The sequence below is a fragment of the Ixodes scapularis genome, unplaced genomic scaffold (genome assembly GCF_016920785.2).
Source record: "Ixodes scapularis isolate PalLabHiFi unplaced genomic scaffold, ASM1692078v2 ptg001158l_1___fragment_3__unscaffolded, whole genome shotgun sequence".
NCBI classification, from domain to species: Eukaryota; Metazoa; Arthropoda; class Arachnida; order Ixodida; family Ixodidae; genus Ixodes; species Ixodes scapularis.
In genome coordinates, this window is record NW_024610108.1 from 1737501 (window position 1) to 1755000 (window position 17500).

At 46.6% G+C, this 17500-nt stretch overlaps 1 protein-coding gene and 2 non-coding genes across 3 annotated transcripts; all 3 read right to left on the minus strand.

The window, feature by feature from the left end:
- Positions 1–631: 631 nt before the first annotated feature.
- LOC121834428 lies at positions 632–4070 on the minus strand. Its single transcript, XM_042288115.1, has one exon. The coding sequence runs from the start codon at positions 3540–3542 to the stop codon at positions 1797–1799; it is 1746 nt and encodes a 581-aa protein (XP_042144049.1). The 5' UTR covers positions 3543–4070; the 3' UTR covers positions 632–1796.
- Positions 4071–8688: 4618 nt separating this feature from the next.
- Positions 8689–8841, minus strand: LOC120847131. The gene has a single exon (XR_005717209.1). It is a non-coding gene; the product is annotated as a 5.8S ribosomal RNA (ribosomal RNA).
- Positions 8842–9274: 433 nt separating this feature from the next.
- Positions 9275–11090, minus strand: LOC120847232. The gene has a single exon (XR_005717303.1). It is a non-coding gene; the product is annotated as a small subunit ribosomal RNA (ribosomal RNA).
- Positions 11091–17500: the final 6410 nt, after the last annotated feature.

Consider the following 17500-nt stretch of genomic DNA (forward strand, 5'->3'; position numbering starts at 1 on the left):
ATACATACACACAAAACCATACACACCCATATATAAGGCAAAAATATAAAAAAAAGGAAAAAAAATTGCAAACATACATATATAGGGTAAAAACATAAAAAGACGTAAAATTTAAGTGAAATATGTGAAAGATATAAAGAAAAATATATACATATCAATGTACACACTAATGAAAGCCTTTTCTAAAATCCCTCCCCCTTTTACATGCTACTTCCTGGACTAAACAATTACTAAAATGTATCTCCCTCCCCCCAGTTCTTCTCTGATGACTTCTCTTGAGTGGCGTTTCGGGCTAGTTGACGATGGTTGTGTTGAAAGTTCTTTTTACATGATGCTTGATGTTTTAACAGTTCTATGGTCGAATTATGGATCTGGACGGCTTGCTGGATGATGGTCGGCGGTAGTTGGTTCTTGATTACAGGCTTCTTGAGGAATAAACAATTTTATGGTCGAATCGGGGTTGCTGTCTGTCTTCGGGTGGGGATCGCGAGGGTACTGAAAAGAAAGGCCCTCATTAGTCTCCCCCTCCCCTCCCCTTTTTGTGTTCCTACTCCCTCTTTCCCTGTCCTCCCTTTGCCTTTTGACTGCAGGCCCCCATGGTCCCGGCATATGGCCCTGTCCCTTGGCCGTAACTCTGGTCGTCCCCCCCCTCGTCACTCTCTCAACAAGGGGAGGGAACTTCCAGAGCACAGGGTCGGGGCTTTGTCCCCCTGGCCCCCACACCTGCTAGATCAGAGAGGCCGGTTTCCCGGCCTCTCCGCCCCAGCAGGCTGCCTGGGCTGTGGCTGTGGAGCGGGTCCGGCGGGGGCACCGCTATCATCGACCGAGGCCTTGGGGGCAGTGTATGCGGCAGTCTTATGTTTGGTTGTGCGTATACATTCGTGTTATTTGTAGGTGTCCCCATTATACTAGTTTATGTAAATGGTTCCCGGGCCGAGACAAGCGGCCCTGCTCTTCCCGAGCTTTGAGCCGCGTCCAGTGGGCCCCTCCCCTCCACCCATCTGCTGAAGGAGCGGGCCCACCTGAACGCCCATCTGCGGGGGCGCCGCTTACGTCTGTACTCGCGCCACGTCGCCATTGCTGTTGTGGTGTATGCTACTTGGTATCGTATTTTATGTTATGTGGGAGTGCCAGAGAGGGCCACAGAAATCCCCGCGCCCCCGGCGCGCACCCGACCCACGTCCCACCGCTGTCTCACGGCCCCCGAGGTGCCCGCTGCTCGCCCCTTGTGGCCAAGGAGCCGCAGCGGGCACTGCATGTCTTAATGACAGCCCCATCTGGCCGGAGAAGACAGCGGCAAACCGCGGGCCCAGCCCGCACCCCGAGCGCGGGAACCCCTAGGGCCCCCAACACTACCTGGTCTGTAGCAGTTAATGTTTGAAGGTGGCCGCGAACCTCCCCAGATGGCCCTGCTCTTGGCATTGGGTTGCCAATGTGCTGGAGCTCGAGTACCTCCACTCCACGGTGAGGGGCTATTCACCGTTGCCTCACCCCTTCCCCGTACCTTGCCCATCAGTACGGGGTTTTGGAGGGTAGCGTGGGCGGGGGCACCGCTGCATGGGGGAGTATTCCCGGGTTTCACCTTCCTGTTGTTGTGCAAGTGAGTGTGTCTGTGTGTTTGTGAGTTCCCTTCCCCCATCCCTCCCATCCCTTCCCTCTTCCCTGTGCGCCAGGAAGTGCCTGGGCACGTGTTGCGTGTCGGAAGGTGCAGAGCACTTTGCACCTGTGGTGCGGGCGGGGACGCTCACCGATTATTGCACTGTGCCCGCTTTTTCCGACAGGCAATCACTTTTTTGTTATATTAGCCCTCTTCGTTCTAATGTGCCTAATTTTGCCCCAATGAGATTTAACATTTCTCCAATTAGTTTAAGAATTTTTTGGTTTTTTAGAATGTTAATTTTATCTTTATCCGTGACAGTGGTCACTTTGCCGGGCAATAAACTGTACACTTGTTCCGCGAGAGGTTTTAGTAACGGGCATTCATTAAGATAGTGTAGGAAATTAACGCACTGCCTCCCGCAGAAGCAGTTTTGGTCGGGAGACAGTTTCACTCTATAGAGGTAATAAGGCAGCCTGCCATGATTGGTGACGACCTGTGAGACGTAAAAGTTTGCTGGAAAATTGTCTGGTATATCGTATATACTAGGGATCCATGTACTCAATTCGGAGTTTTGCCCCTCCTCTTTCCATCGCTGATCCCATTCTTTAAAGAGTTGAATTTTGATTTCTTTTTTGACATAGTTTTTTCCCATGGGTAACGCTACCGGTTCTCCATGAGTTCGGGCTTTATTTGCTAGTTTATCTGCCAATTCGTTTCCCTCCACCCCAGTGTGGCCTTTCACATCCATTAGATTTATACTATGCATTGTTCGAATTGTTTTAATGGTATTTTTTATGAGTTGAATTATTGGATGGTTATTGTGGGGGTTAGCTAGGGCCTGCAGTGTGGATAAGCTATCCGTGAATAGGTTAAAGGTTGTACTGTTTTTAAAAGTTGATATGTATTCCAGACTTTTCAGAATTGCAATCATTTCGGCATCATATATTCTTCCGTGCTTTTCTAATTTGTACATTGCTTTCTTATTTGATTTTTCCGATTCATCTAGTATTATAAATGCTGCTCCTACCGTCTGGTTACAGACAGATCCATCTGTGAAGATGTTAAGCTGAGCAGTGCTAGGCGCTTTTTTAAAGAATGATACAGCTGTTTTTTCTGCTGGGTGCGTATCCCAGGGATCTAAGAGTTTTTGGATTTTTTCCGTCTCCCAGGTCGTCCCAAGTATAGTGTGGTCACTGTTTCTCTGAAACAAGTGAAATGACGCGGCTTCTTTATCGAGTGTTAGTGCTATTGGCATAATGTTTGAGAGAATATTAAGGTTGATATTGCTAACGGTGCGGTATGCTTTAGTTATTTTCAAAAGCGGCGTTCTTTGTACTGACTGTAGCTTTCTGGCCAAGTGCGAATTGTTTGTATTTTTCCACCATACGGGGGCGGCGTACGTAATTGCTCGTTCTATTCCTCTGATATAAATGTCTCTGAATTGTGTCCCCTTGATGCCCCAGTTGACCCCGGAAAACATGCCGAGGGCTTGGGTGCTTTGAGTTATTTTAGATTTTAGATATTCTGCATGTGCCGTGAATGTCAGTTTTGAGTCGAAAACGACCCCGAGGATTTTTAATGAATTTACATGAGTGAGGTTGCGACCTCCCAATTTAATGGTTGGTACTCGTTTTTTATACCGATCTCCAATATCAAGAACTTCGCACTTGGCCGGGTTAAAGCTTAGCCTTTTTTCATCTCCCCATTCTTTAATGAGGTTTAGCGCCCGGTTTGCATTGTCCTCCAGTTCTTTCCGTGATTTTCCCGTCACTATTAGGGTTACGTCGTCAGCAAATGCCTGAATCGTTATATTGTTTTCGAATCTTTGTTGAAGAAGATCCGCAATAACAACATTGAAAAGAAGTGGACTGAGGGGTGAACCTTGCGGACACCCCTTTACTGAGCCGATAGTAATTTTTTCGCTTTTTGTTAAGTAGGACATTTTGCGGTTTGTCAAAAAGTCTCGAACCAAATTGAAGAGATTTCTGGGGCAGTTGTTTTCTCTTAGTTCGTTAATTACTACTGGGGCCCAGAGCGAGTTGAAGGCTCCCTTGATGTCCAGAGACACCAAGATTGCCCCCTTCCCCTCCCTCTTGACGTCCTCCAGCTTAGTTTTAATTTTGTATAACGCGCTTACTGCAGACTTTCTGTGGGTAAAGCCAAATTGGTTTTCATGAAGTAGTTTTTTAGAGTGTAAGAAATGGTACAGCCTATTGTTAATTAATTTTTCTAATACTTTACCAAAGATGGAGTTCAGACAGATCGGTCTATATCCGGAGGGACTGTCAACCCTATCTGTCTTTTTGAGTAGTATTATTTTTCCTTCTTTCCATTCAGCGGGGAAATAACCAAATTCCAGACACGCGTTGAAAATTTTAAGAAAGAGTTCTTTAAAGTTGTTGTAGATTGTTCTCAGAAAAAAGGTTTTGATATTATCAATTCCTGGTGCAGTTGTTAATTTCAATTTAGCCAAAACTGCATCTACCTCTGCTAAAGTGAATGGTATGTCATTGATTGTATTGATATCTTCGAGTGACATGAGACGCACGTTGGTCTCATGTGCCGAGTCGCTGTTTGGGTCATCTTCCTCGAATAGCGTTGTTAGGATAAAACGTACTGTCTCTGCCAGACTTTTCGTCCGAACTCCATCTGGTAACACGAGAGGACAAAGCACTACCGGGCGTTTAAGTTTGTTAAGTGCTTCTTATATGGGAGGGTAAAAACATTATTGCCGTGGATGACACCGCAGAACTCTTTAAAAGAGCTCTGCTTTGCATCCTTTATGTTGCTTTTATAATCTTTGTGCGCTTCATAATAGGATTTCTTAAAGTGATCTCTATTGTTATTTTTGCAATTTTGATATCTGCGCCGAAGCGCCCGAATTTTTTTACGTTCGATAGAAAGTTGTGGGGTCCACCATTTAACTTCATTTGCTCGATAGGTAACTACCTTGGAATATATTTCCGTAAGTTCTTCAATTTTGTCATAAAATGTTCTAATTACATGCTCTAAATGATTTTTGGAAACGAGAGGTCTGCTTGACATGTCCCTAAGCCAGCGGTCTTTTATTAATTTGTCTATAACCTTTATCTCGCCTGTTTTTGTTAGTCTTTTGACTGGGCACCTGTTTCCAAAAGCTGTAATTTTGATGTAGCTGTGGTCGCTGCCTGAAGGAGTGTCCAAAACCTCCCAATCCGAAATGTGTCCTAATGTGTGTCCATTTACAATAGTTAGATCAATCCAACTTTCGCCGTTTGGTGAGGCGAAAGTTGGGGACGAGTTTCTGTCATTGATCCACACTAATTCTAAGCTTATAAAAAGGTCTGCTAATTCCTCTCCTCTCTGGTCTAATCTCTGTCCCCCCAGCTGGGGTTTTTTGCGTTAAAGTCTCCTAATAATATAAGTTTTTCTGATTTGTGCTGTTCTACAACTTCGGTGATTATTTGCAGCCAAGGTGTTATGTCGTCATCAGGTGGTATATAAACGTTTGCTAGCACAAACGTTTGGTTTTCTGTGTTACAGCGGACCACTAGCAGATCTCTGGCTACGGTAATAGGAAATGCATCGCAAAAGTTATCGTGAATTACCATTGCGACTCTGGGTTTTGTTTCGAATGCTATGACATTATCTTTAATGCTGAATCCCACAACCTTGTTTTTAAGATAATAAGGTTCCTGAATGCAGATGATGCGTTGTTTAATTTCCATAGTATCTATCTTAAGTTGGTCTATAGCTCTTATACAGTGATTTGCGTTAAACTGCAGGATATCTAGTCTGCTATCCGAGCTGGTCATAGTTAGTGTTTTAAGTTAATGTATGTTCAGCTCAAAAGCGGGAAAAGATAACTATTGAATTAGAGCTATGTACCTATGAATGCTTGGTAAAGGGGCTTTTAGTAGGCTAAATATCGTCGAGCCTGCTGCTCCTTCTCAAGCAGGGCCCTGCATGCCCTCGAACCAAACGAGTGTTCGACGTGAAATCTCGTCTTGAACTTCTCGTTGCTCCGAACGCATGCACGGCACCGCTTCTCAATTGCCCTGCAGTTGGCCCCGGGGTGGTCGCCGGAACACTCAGTGCAGGCCGAGGACTGGTCTTTGCACACTTTAGCTGTGTGGCCATAAGTGCAACACTTCGTGCAGCGCCGGACGCCAAGGTTCTCATAAACGGGGCAGGACGTCCATCCGAGATACACCCTCCTCTTTTGGAGGAGGATGTCCCTCGTCTGGGGCCCAACCTCCAGAATATGGACCATGGTGCCCGATGCTGCCCGAAATGAGGCCACGACCTTGTTCTGGTCTTCGGTTGGGAGGTCGTTCATTGAGGTTAGGGTCTCAACTAGGTCCGCAGCTTCCACCCCTGGGTCAACCCCCACAATCTTGACCTGTGGGGCCCTTTTTTCTGAGCGCCTAGTTGTAAGCTTCAACGCGGTTCCCGCGTCGGCCTTAATGGCCTCCGCGAGGCGGTCTAGTCCGGCCGCGTTGTGACCGAGCACAATAGCCCCACCTCGCACTTGCTTGATCTCGACGCAGCCGAGTCCGAGGTCCGCGGGCAGGAAGGTAGTACGCAGCAGGTGGGAGATCCCTGCGTAGGGCTCCACCCCAGCTGCTGGCTTGGTTGCAGGGTAGATCAAAGGGCTCTCCCTGGGGGCTGAGGGTGGTGTTGTTGGCTTGGGGGCCTCGGGTGATGCTTCCCCTGCTGCTGGCCGGCGGGGCTCGGGCTCGAAGTCGCCGGGTTCTGCTGGAGAACCTGCGAGAAGGTGCGCTGCAGGGCGGCAACACTCTCTGGCGTGGGGGACGGGGCTGCGGGGGCCGGGGCCCTCTCCCTCTCTTCCTTGTACGCTTCCATCTTTGCCGCAAGTGTTGTGTTCTGGTTGATTAGGTCTAGGGCAAAACCAAACAGACGGTCGTATGCAGCGTGCAGGTTGGCCACGTGAGTCTTACTGGTTTTAGTGCCCACCGCTGGGATTGCCTCACTTATGTCATGGTACATGTCTACCAGAGTTGCGGAGTTCGGGTTAAGTTTAAATTTCATGTTTTTTGCCTGCGCGGCGAGCGTCTCTTGGGTCGGAGGCGAATCCCCGTTGCCCTTCTCAGTTACCTCCTCCCCCGCGGGGGAGGCATCGCCAGTAGTGCTGCCCGGCATCTGAGCGTCTCAGATGACGGACAGGCTTGCAAAAGAAACGCCCAAACGCAAAAATAAAAACCAAACCCAAAGCCCAGCCGAATCGCAGTGCCAAAATCCCCAGCTACTCTTCGCGACGAAAGAAAAGAGAGTCTTTTGTGCCAAAAATGGCGCGGACGAAATCACAAAGGGACACCCCTAAAAATAATAGAAAATGGCCTAAAATGGGAAAAAAAAAGGCCAAACAAACGTATTCTCGCGACCGCGCTACAGCAACGAGTGCCGACCTTAGCCCTGCACCGCCATTAGCCTTGAACAAAAAGCCTATAAATCAGCAAAAAACTGAAATACACAGACTGCACCACCTGGAAAGGGTGGTGCTAGGCTTTTAGTTACACAAGGGACCTAGCTTACCCGTCCAGCTAAGCGGAAAAACCCCCCGAAAAGAAATAAAAAGAAGTTAGCCTGCGTAGTTCAGGATTCCTTTGTTTGCCCCCTGGCCTAGCAACCCACCACTTCGAAACTCAAAGTAGCAGTAAAAATAAAAGTTTTGGCTCTACAAAAGAAACAAACACACGCTCGTGTTCGCGCAAACGCGAGGAACACGGGCGTTAGATTTATACGTACGGGCGAGCGCTCAAACTCTGAGTTTGGACGCAAAATCAAGTGGCAACCATCTTGATTTTTTCCCGCTAGGCCTAGCTCACACAAAAATGCTCAGAAATCAAAGAAAATTAACTTTAGAAAAACAAAAACACCTGGAAACTAATCGCTAGAGCTTTATACACTAATACCTAAAAGAATATACTTCCAGCTAGCCTGGAAATATAAAAATTATACTTAGCTTGGGGAGCTCATTCGATGCACGTCTTGCCCCCTCGGCGCCTAGGGAAGAAGTCCAGTAGATAGGGACAAAATATATAGAGGAGACTTAAAAGAAAAGGGAAATTAAGTCAAGAAAAATAAAAATAAAATTGCTCCTCTGCCCGCACCACAAAGGTATAGCAGGCATCCTAATATAAAAAATTACTTAAAAAACCCCACCCCCCCGGGATCTACTGTTTTAGCACAACCACAGCCAAGGGCACCGGCCCAGTCCATCAGCGACGTTTATTGAAAACTAGAAAAGAAAAAAAAAAAAATTCTTTTTCAAATTTTTCCCAGAAGAGAAGCGCGCATGCACCCGCTGTACAGAATGAAAGCCTATATATATTGGTTAAATATGATGAAGAGTAAAATAGTGAGCATGCTATCACTTTACAGAAAAATAGTAAAAATGAAATAGTGTTCTTAGACTAAAATGCTTTCCAACAAAAACTTCGCCTCCTTACCACATGTCAAAAACACAAAAGGATGGCGAACTAACAGTTGTTGTACACACGCTTTGCATCGCTTTCGATTCAACAAAAAAGAAAGCGCGCAATCCAACGGCATTCCCCTACTGGATGGCTCCAGTATTCATCGGGGACGCGAAGGTCTTAGACTGACGGAAGGCTACGACGCAAAAAACTTTCCTCCCAGAAGCGTTTTTCTTTTTTTTGTGCAAATCAACGCCACGAGATTTACATTTGCCGACGCCGCGTTTCAACGCGCCAACGCCAACTCCGTCCCACGGTTTTTCCACTCGAACAACATCCACGCCAAAGAAAACAGAATCGATCGAAAAGAAACCGTTTCAAATCTCCGTTTCTAACGGACCGACGTCACAGCGCCGTTCAACGTGCGAAAGATTTTTTTGGTACGGGATTTTCCACAAACGGTATCCATCGAGTTTCGTTTTCCCATGCAGTGTTCGATAAAAACTCGTAGGAGGAGGAGGACTGGTTAAGCGCACGCGTGCAATCGCACCACTCGTGCATTTGCTCAAAGAAAACGCAACGCAAGAAAGCATAAAACTGCGTGCTGCCCACGATCCGACACAGTCAAAACGAGGTAGAAAACAAATTCTCCTCTCTTGATATATGATCCGACCCTCACACAGACGAAGCCACGGGAAGGCCCGAGGCCGCAATGTGCGTTCAAAGAGTAAGTGCTCAGTGTGTCCTGCATTTCACACCAAGTCTCGCAGCTGGCTGCGTTCTTCATCGACCCGAGAACCGAGTGATCCACCGCTTAGAGTCGTGTCAATGTGTTTGGATTTTTCAATCAGTACGACAAAACACAAGTTGTTTTTTTTCGCGCCCGGCACATCCCATGCCATCTCGAAAGCGCAAAAAAAAAGCTTCTCAAACGCCTCTTCGTTAATCAAAACAAAAGGGCGATCCTCGAGAAGAGACGAAAAAGTGGGCGATGCGCCTTTTGTAACCCGCGGATTGTCCCGGTGCACTTGAAATCTCCTCTCAATCGAGGCAGCAGAGGGCTCCCGCTGGGCGCATCATCGAAAGGAACGGAGGCCACCCAAAGAAAAAGGCACATCCGAACCACAGTTGTTATTTTTTTGTGCCGTCCCGACGGCATCCAAGCTTGGTCGGGATCGGCGCCAGATAAATTCGCACATTGAGTCCATTCCCCGTACAAGAGGAAGAAGACAAAACGATGCCAAATAACATCCGGTAATGATCCTTCCGCAGGTTCACCTACGGAAACCTTGTTACGACTTTTACTTCCTCTAAATGATCAAGTTTGGTCATCTTTCCAACACACCGGCGCAACCGAAAGGCCGCTCCGGGTATCGGTCCGAAGACCTCACTAAATCATTCAACTGGTAGTAGCGACGGGCGGTGTGTACAAAGGGCAGGGACGTAATCAACGCGAGCTTATGACTCGCGCTTACTGGGAATTCCTCGTTCAAGGGGAACAATTGCAAGCCCCTATCCCAATCACGAAGGAGGTTCCACGGGTTACCCAGTCTTTACAGACAGGGATAAAAACACGCTGCTTCCTTCAGTGTAGCGCGCGTGCGGCCCCGGACATCTAAGGGCATCACAGACCTGTTATTGCTCTGTTTCGTGCGGCTAGGAGCCGCTTGTCCCTCTAAGAAGGGTGCAAGGTGCAGAGAACCACGCACCTATTTAATAGGCTAGAGTCTCGTTCGTTATCGGAATTAACCAGACAAATCGCTCCACCAACTAAGAACGGCCATGCACCACCATCCACCGAATCAAGAAAGAGCTCTCAATCTGTCAATCCTCCCAGTGTCCGGGCCGGGTAAGTTTTCCCGTGTTGAGTCAAATTAAGCCGCAGGCTCCACTCCTGGTGGTGCCCTTCCGTCAATTCCTTTAAGTTTCAGCTTTGCAACCATACTTCGCCCGGAACCCAAATACTTTGGTTTCCCGGAAGCTGCCCGCCGAGTCATTTGAGTAACTCAGGCGGATCGCTGGTTGGCATCGTTTATGGTTAGAACTAGGGCGGTATCTGATCGCCTTCGAACCTCTAACTTTCGTTCTTGATCAATGAAAACATTCTTGGCAAATGCTTTCGCAGTAGTTCGTCTTGCGACGGTCCAAGAATTTCACCTCTAGCGCCGCAATACGAATGCCCCCGTCTGTCCCTCTTAATCATTATCCTGTATTCCAAAAACCAACAGAACAGAAACAGGATCTTGTTCTATTATTCCATGCACTGTTATTCAGGCGAATCACCTGCGTTGAGCACTCTAATTTTTTCAAAGTAAACGCGCCGGCCAAAGCAAGGCACCTGATGAAGGGAACCAAGCCACGACAGGCATGATGTTCAGCACGGGCCGTAACGTGGTGTCCACGCACTTCCCGCCTGTAACTGAGATCCAACTACGAGCTTTTTAACCGCAGCAACTTTAGTATACGCTATTGGAGCTGGAATTACCGCGGCTGCTGGCACCAGACTTGCCCTCCAATGGATCCTCGTTAAAGGATTTAGAGTGTACTCATTTCAATTACGGGGCCTCAAAAGAGTCCCGTATTGTTATTTTTCGTCACTACCTCCCCGTGCCGGGAGCGGGTAATTTGCGTGCCTGCTGCCTTCCTTGGATGTGGTAGCCGTTTCTCAGGCTCCCTCTCCGGAATCGAACCCTGATTCTCCGTTACCCGTAAGAACCATGGTAGGCGCATAACCTACCATCGACAGTTGATAAGGCAGACACTTGAAAGAAACGTCGCCGGCTCGTGGCCGTGCGATCAGCACAAAGTTATCCAGAGTCACCACACAAAACGGACCGAAGCCCGATTGATCTTGGTCTAATAAAAGCACTCGTCGCCCCGAGGGGCTTCGGGCTCACTGCATGTATTAGCTCTAGAATTGCCACAGTTATCCAAGTAGGAAGAAACGATCTAAGGAACCATAACTGATTTAATGAGCCATTCGCGGTTTCGCCTTGTTTCGGCATGTACTTAGACATGCATGGCTTAATCTTTGAGACAAGCATATGACTACTGGCAGGATCAACCAGGTAATCTTTTCGTGGTGGGTCGCCCAAAACCCTACCAACGCGCGGACGCGGGGCCACCGTCAGGCGCCCCTTACGAACCGCAAACACGCACAACGCTTAGGAATTACTTCCAAATCCAAGAAGAAATGAAGCACGTTCGAGCGCGCAGCCGGAATATCCCCGACCGAGGTCGGTACCGACGCGGCAAGAAGCGCATAAATTTCTTTCTCGTCGTAGCAACAGAAAGTCGTACGCCAAAAAAACATTGACGACGCCTTCGCAGCGTTGCCGAGCTTTCAGGTCCCGTGAGGACGCGAGGACGCACCCCGGCCTTCGGTCAGAACGCACTCGTCATTTCACACCGTTCGGTTAGCGCGGACGCTCCGAAACACCCTCCTCTCGCATTCGTTTTCAAGACACAGGTGCACCCGAGAACCGACCCCAACGGCAGACGCCAGAGATCGCAGGTACCTTGCTGTAACGACCATGCGGCGGAGGCAGACGCCGCTCGCACCAATCGAACGCTCGACAGACCCCACCTCCACATAATAGCACCGATAAGTATAAAGAAGATCCTTCAAGAGCATTCTGTACATAGTTTGTGGTTATCAGTTTCGGTGACTGACTGGCTGACTTACTGACTTACTGTCTCTCACTCATGTGGCTCCTCGTTATTCAGTATCATTTATTTGTCCTTCTTTCTTTCTTATTTTTTCCCCCCTCTCTCTCTCCTTATATATATATATATATGTGTATGTATGTATGTTTGTGCGTATATATATATATATATAAATGTACTTTTTTTCCTGTGTGCCTCTATATATACATACATACGTACATACATCCTACCCCTATAAAAAAAATTATTTCTCGCTTTTTATTAAAAACGTGCTGACCCCTGCTTGACTCTGATTACTTCTTTTCGACTTTCAGTTCATGTTAACATGGTCAACAGAAAGTTTATCGACTTTGTTATTACAAAGTAAACCAATATTTACACGGGGCGTTTCATGCGTTTTGAATTGTGTCAGAGCCGAACAATGAGCGCTATAGTAAGTGAGATTGTCACTGCTTTTAATCCGAATGCTCGCGGTATCGCGCGTGTTTACGGCAGGCTTCATAATAGGCAATTTTCTTTCTTTACACTACTCTTCTTTGCTCACTTCATTGTTTCTACCATTGGTTTCGTTTGGAAGGCCCCGCCACTTAGTTTCCGACAAAGTCCTCTCAAGGAACGAAGAGAAGCACGGGATTAACAAAAGAAAAAGATGCGTGTTTTCTAGCGGTTACCCGTGTCGCTTTGCGACACGGGCTTTCTGGCGCTTTCAACTGGGCGAGAGCCGAACAATTTACCCTACTGCACTTGCGACGGGCAGCGCTTTCAAACGGAATACTGGAAATCTCGCTTACTTTTCTGGCAAGTATGATAGGAGACAAATATTATTCTTTTCACGCGAATTGTTCGCTCTATTTCTAATCTCTCTCTTCCGTGTCCTTGGCATGGAACGCCCGCTTCGTCTCCCACAAAGTACTTCCGAGGAATCAAGTGCAAATCACGCGACTTTAAAATGTGCGTGTTTTCTAGCGGTTACCCGTGTCGCGAGGCGACACGGGCATTCTGGCGCTTTCAACTGGGCGAGAGCCGAACACTGTACACTACTGCACTTGCGACGGGCAGCGCTTTCAAACGGAATACTGGAAATCTCGCTTACTTTTCTGGCAAGTTTGATAGGAGACAAATATTATTCCTTTCACGCGAATTGTTCGCTCTATTTCTAATCTCTCTCTTCCGTGTCCTTGGCATGGAACGCCCGCTTCGTCTCCCACAAAGTACTTCCGAGGAATCAAGTGCAAAACACGCGACTTTAAAATGTGCGTGTTTTCTAGCGGTTACCCGTGTCGCGAGGCGACACGGGCTTTCTGGCGCTTTCAACTGGGCGAGAGCCGAACACTGTACACTACTGCACTTGCGACGGGCAGCGCTTTCAAACGGAATACTGGAAATCTCGCTTACTTTTCTGGCAAGTTTGATAGGAGACAAATATTATTCTTTTCACGCGAATTGTTCGCTCTATTTCTAATCTCTCTCTTCCGTGTCCTTGGCATGGAACGCCCGCTTCGTCTCCCACAAAGTACTTCCGAGGAATCAAGTGCAAAACACGCGACTAAAATGTGCGTGTTTTCTAGCGGTTACCCGTGTCGCGAGGCGACACGGGCTTTCTGGCGCTTTCAACTGGGCGAGAGCCGAACACTGTACACTACTGCACTTGCGACGGGCAGCGCTTTCAAACGGAATACTGGAAATCTCGCTTACTTTTCTGGCAAGTTTGATAGGAGACAAATATTATTCTTTTCACGCGAATTGTTCGCTCTATTTCTAATCTCTCTCTTCCGTGTCCTTGGCATGGAACGCCCGCTTCGTCTCCTACAAAGTACTTCCGAGGAATCAAGTGCAAATCACGCGACTTTAAAATGTGCGTGTTTTCTAGCGGTTACCCGTGTCGCGAGGCGACACGGGCTTTCTGGCGCTTTCAACTGGGCGAGAGCCGAACACTGTACACTACTGCACTTGCCATGGACAACGCTTTCAAACGGAATACTGGAGATGTCGCGTGCTTTACTGCCAAGCTCAATAAGAGACGAATTTCTTTCTTTTCACGGGAATTATTTCCTCTATTTCTAATCTCGCTCTTTCGTTTCATTGGGAAGGAACGCGCGCTTAGTTAGCCGCAAAGCGGTCTGAATTAATCACGTCCAAAGTACAGAATTTTACAATATATAGTGTTTTTACCGGTTGACCGCGTCAGAAAGCGTACCTTTCCGACGAGGTCTGTGTCGCTTTGACGTGAGCGGGAGCAACGCGATTTGGGCTAGTGCACGCGAGATTGGCAGCGCTTCCAATTCCAGTACTGTAGATATTGCGTGCATTTTTTACACGCTTGAGGATGTGGGATTTTCTTTCTTGTGACGTGACCCGTTTCTCAAAGTCTGTCTCGCTTTTTGGTATCGTTTAAGAAGCCCGTCCTCTTACAATCCTAAAAAAGAAAAAAAAAAGAAATTAGTAAAGAAAGACGCCCATACTTTTTTGTTGCTCTTTCTTTTATTATCTGCGCAGGATTTTAATTTGTGTAAGTTTTGTTTACCGTCCCGACTACGTAGGCGTTCGTACATGCCCGTCCTCGCGCCTCGAATTGTGTGCGAGCGAAATCAATCTCCCCAAGCTAGCTTCAGAAATTGCTCGAAAATCGAACCTGAGGAAAGCCAGAGATACGTGGTTTTCACAGGTCGTGCAAGATTAATCCATAAAGTGCGATATTGGTATATATATATATATATATATATATATATATATATATATAGATACATACATACATACACATACATGATTTCTGCGACAAATAGGAAGACAAAAAGACCATGTTCAAGCATAATATAGGAACATTGACACTTTGCACACACAAGGGAGGTCAAATGGCAGGTTTTTCTTCCTTGTGCAGGAAACTTTATTGCAATGTCAGAAGGGAAGTTCCACTCTAGAATTGTGCGCTCAATAAAGGAGGAAAGGAAATGCACTTGAAAACCTTCACAGTTCAAGTAAGAAAACATTTCGAAACGACAGTTTGTTTTCTTGCAGGGAGGAGAAGAGGGGAGAGAGGGAGGGAGGGAGGGAGGGAGGGAGGGAGGGAAGGAAGGAAGGAAGGGGGGGGGGGTGCCATGCACGGTGAAGACCAGAGTGTCGAACCGAAAACCGAAGCGAACGAAAAACCGGAACCGAGGAGTTAGTTTCAGCCGAACCGAAACTGACCCGCCAACTTGGAACTGTACGGAAGAAAATATAACTGTCTATTAGTCTGACGATGAATAGAAGTACAAGGGGGTACGGCAGGGATAGCTGAAAAAAAAAGGCTCTATGGACTTGGAGCGGCAGCCTAAGTCGATGACGACGAAAAGAAAGCACACAGTTTCGGAAAACAGGCGGTAAGAAAGCGACAAATTAAGTAGCCGTCATGTCGAGTTAATTGCTTAGCTCTATTCAAGATGAAGGAAAAAAAAAGTAGCACAATTGATGCTTACTTGCTAAATTGAATCAACCATTATCTTGTAAAGAAAAAAAACCTCAAATGCCAATCACCTGTATTTTAGGCGACCCGACAGACTGATAATTTTTAAATTCAGGCTAAAATATAACACAAAAAAAAAACCAAGGAAAGACAGATATGTATGTAGCTTGTCATTTACTGCTCCATCAAATTTAAATAAAGCAATTTATTTCTCGGCACCTGAAAATAAGCGAACCCTACAAATGAATGGAAAGATACCCGTTTGCACTCTTGAAATAGTGCCTATTGCGAAAAGAAGCACCAGGTAAATATAATATCACTTTAGCTTCTTCTTTTTCTTTTTAATACGGTACGCTGTTGGTTCATCTTAGTAAAATATATAAAATAGCGCAAAAAAGACGAGGACAAGGAGTATACAGGACAGGCACTCACTTTCAACTAGTTTTATCCAGGAAAAGTAAACATACATATATAGCTTTTATTCACGATAAGTGCCGAGGGCAGCCGGGAAGGCGGCAATAGCCCCGGATGGTTTGATCGTGCTGGGAGACACCAGCATCCCAGCTCAAATATCTTCTGCCCTTAAGAATATGTGCTGCTTTGCCTGTCGTGTGTATATACATGTTCACTTTTCCTGAATGAAACTAGTTCAACATCAGCGCCTGTCCTGTATACCTCTTGTTCTTCTATTTGTTGTGCTATTTTAATGTCCTACATTACTTTTGTGCTCCCGCAAATCGAAGCGAACCAATAAAAAATTCGGTTCGACACTCTGGTGGAAACTAAAAGCTTAGAAAGAAAGAGGAAAAAAAGAAAAAGGAAAACATTTCTACAATAATGATAAGCAGGAGGAGGAGGAGGAGAACAAGAAAGCTAATAATGTGGAAAAAAAAGACACGACCCAAATAAATCAATACAAAGGATGGTATAAGTCATGCATACTTACCACATGTAAAATTAATTTTAAAAAAAATTAGAAAAAAAATGTGTATTTATATATATATATATTTTTTTTTCTTTTATCCAGAGGCTATGGCGCACGCACAGCACTGCACTGCACTGCACTGCACTGCACAACACAACACAACGAGAGACTTTCCACAAACACACCACTGCGTACGAGGACACGACCACGTAGAGCTGCACGAAAACAAGCGCCGTAACTTAATAAAAAAAAATAAAAAAATCCTTTCACTGGACGGACGGCACAAGAACGGAAACTGCTCAAAGAGCACACACACACACGACACATATTAATGAATTAATAAGGGGCACAAGTAGAACCTAGTTGGGCGATACGTAGGACACGGCACCCACACCAGAGGCCTTGCACAAGCACAGCACTGAGCACTGAGCAGCAGGTCACAGGACAGAAATGACGTCCACGCTGAGTAGGCCGAAGGCAGGGAATTACGGACGCACGCGAGGTCACCCACAGGCACTTTCACCGGAACCACGCCACAACACCACGCTGCAGAGCGCGCACTGCAAAGCGAAACCATGCGCTCACCTTCGGAAAGCACGGAGGGCGGGCGGCACAGAGAAGCAAAAGGACGTCAAAAGCACATCGCGATGAAGCGGCGGCGAATGAACACTACTCACTGGTGGAAATGGATATCTCCTCAAGCGAAAACATGCAATGACCACGCATGGTTTAAGATGCACGTGGGAGACGCGCACACTTTCAGAAACCAGGTACGCCAACGCACGCGGGCAATAAGACGGACAAAACGCGTCGAAAATACATCGCGTGCAAGCAGCGCCGACTGCATACTACTCACGGTTGCAAAGGTTTCTTACAAGTTTGCACTCCAGAATCTTAACGCGTTGGAAAGCGTCCGAGCTCACCAAGAACTATCACTCCGCAGGAACAACGCAAAGCAAAAGCAAAAAAAAAAATAATAATAAAAAAAATGTAGGAGACCGCTAGATAAATAAAAACACCGTCATACTTTGTAAACAGAATTTGGAAAATAAGTAGCGCCGCCAGGTGGTCGGCGCCCAAATAGATGCGGAGGCGCGCCTAAATTGTTTAAATATTTGCTGTTTATATGACGAGACGACGTAATGTAAAATCAAATCAATTAATTTGAACAAAAAGTAAAAACTAAAAAAAAAAAATTAAAAACAAATGAATGAATAGTGGCGTCATCTAACGAACCTAAAGCAAGGCTCCGGTTTTCGAGCCGTTAACTGCGCAGCGCCATCTGGTTTGGATGGTAAAAGACACAAAATACGCAAGTGACAATGCTACGCGAGAGTCGGATGGTTGTTTTTAGCGAATCGGGGAAGTAAGCTGGCGTTGTGCTTGTTTACGTGAGCGAAGCGAACGCGAGGGGTGGCTGGACCGTCGCGACGAAGTCCCGACGAGTT

Excerpts from the sequence above, each read along its gene's own strand:
- LOC121834428 (XM_042288115.1), bottom strand. The coding sequence starts at position 3,542 with ATGTCCTACTTAACAAAAAGCGAAAAAATTACTATCGGCTCAGTAAAG.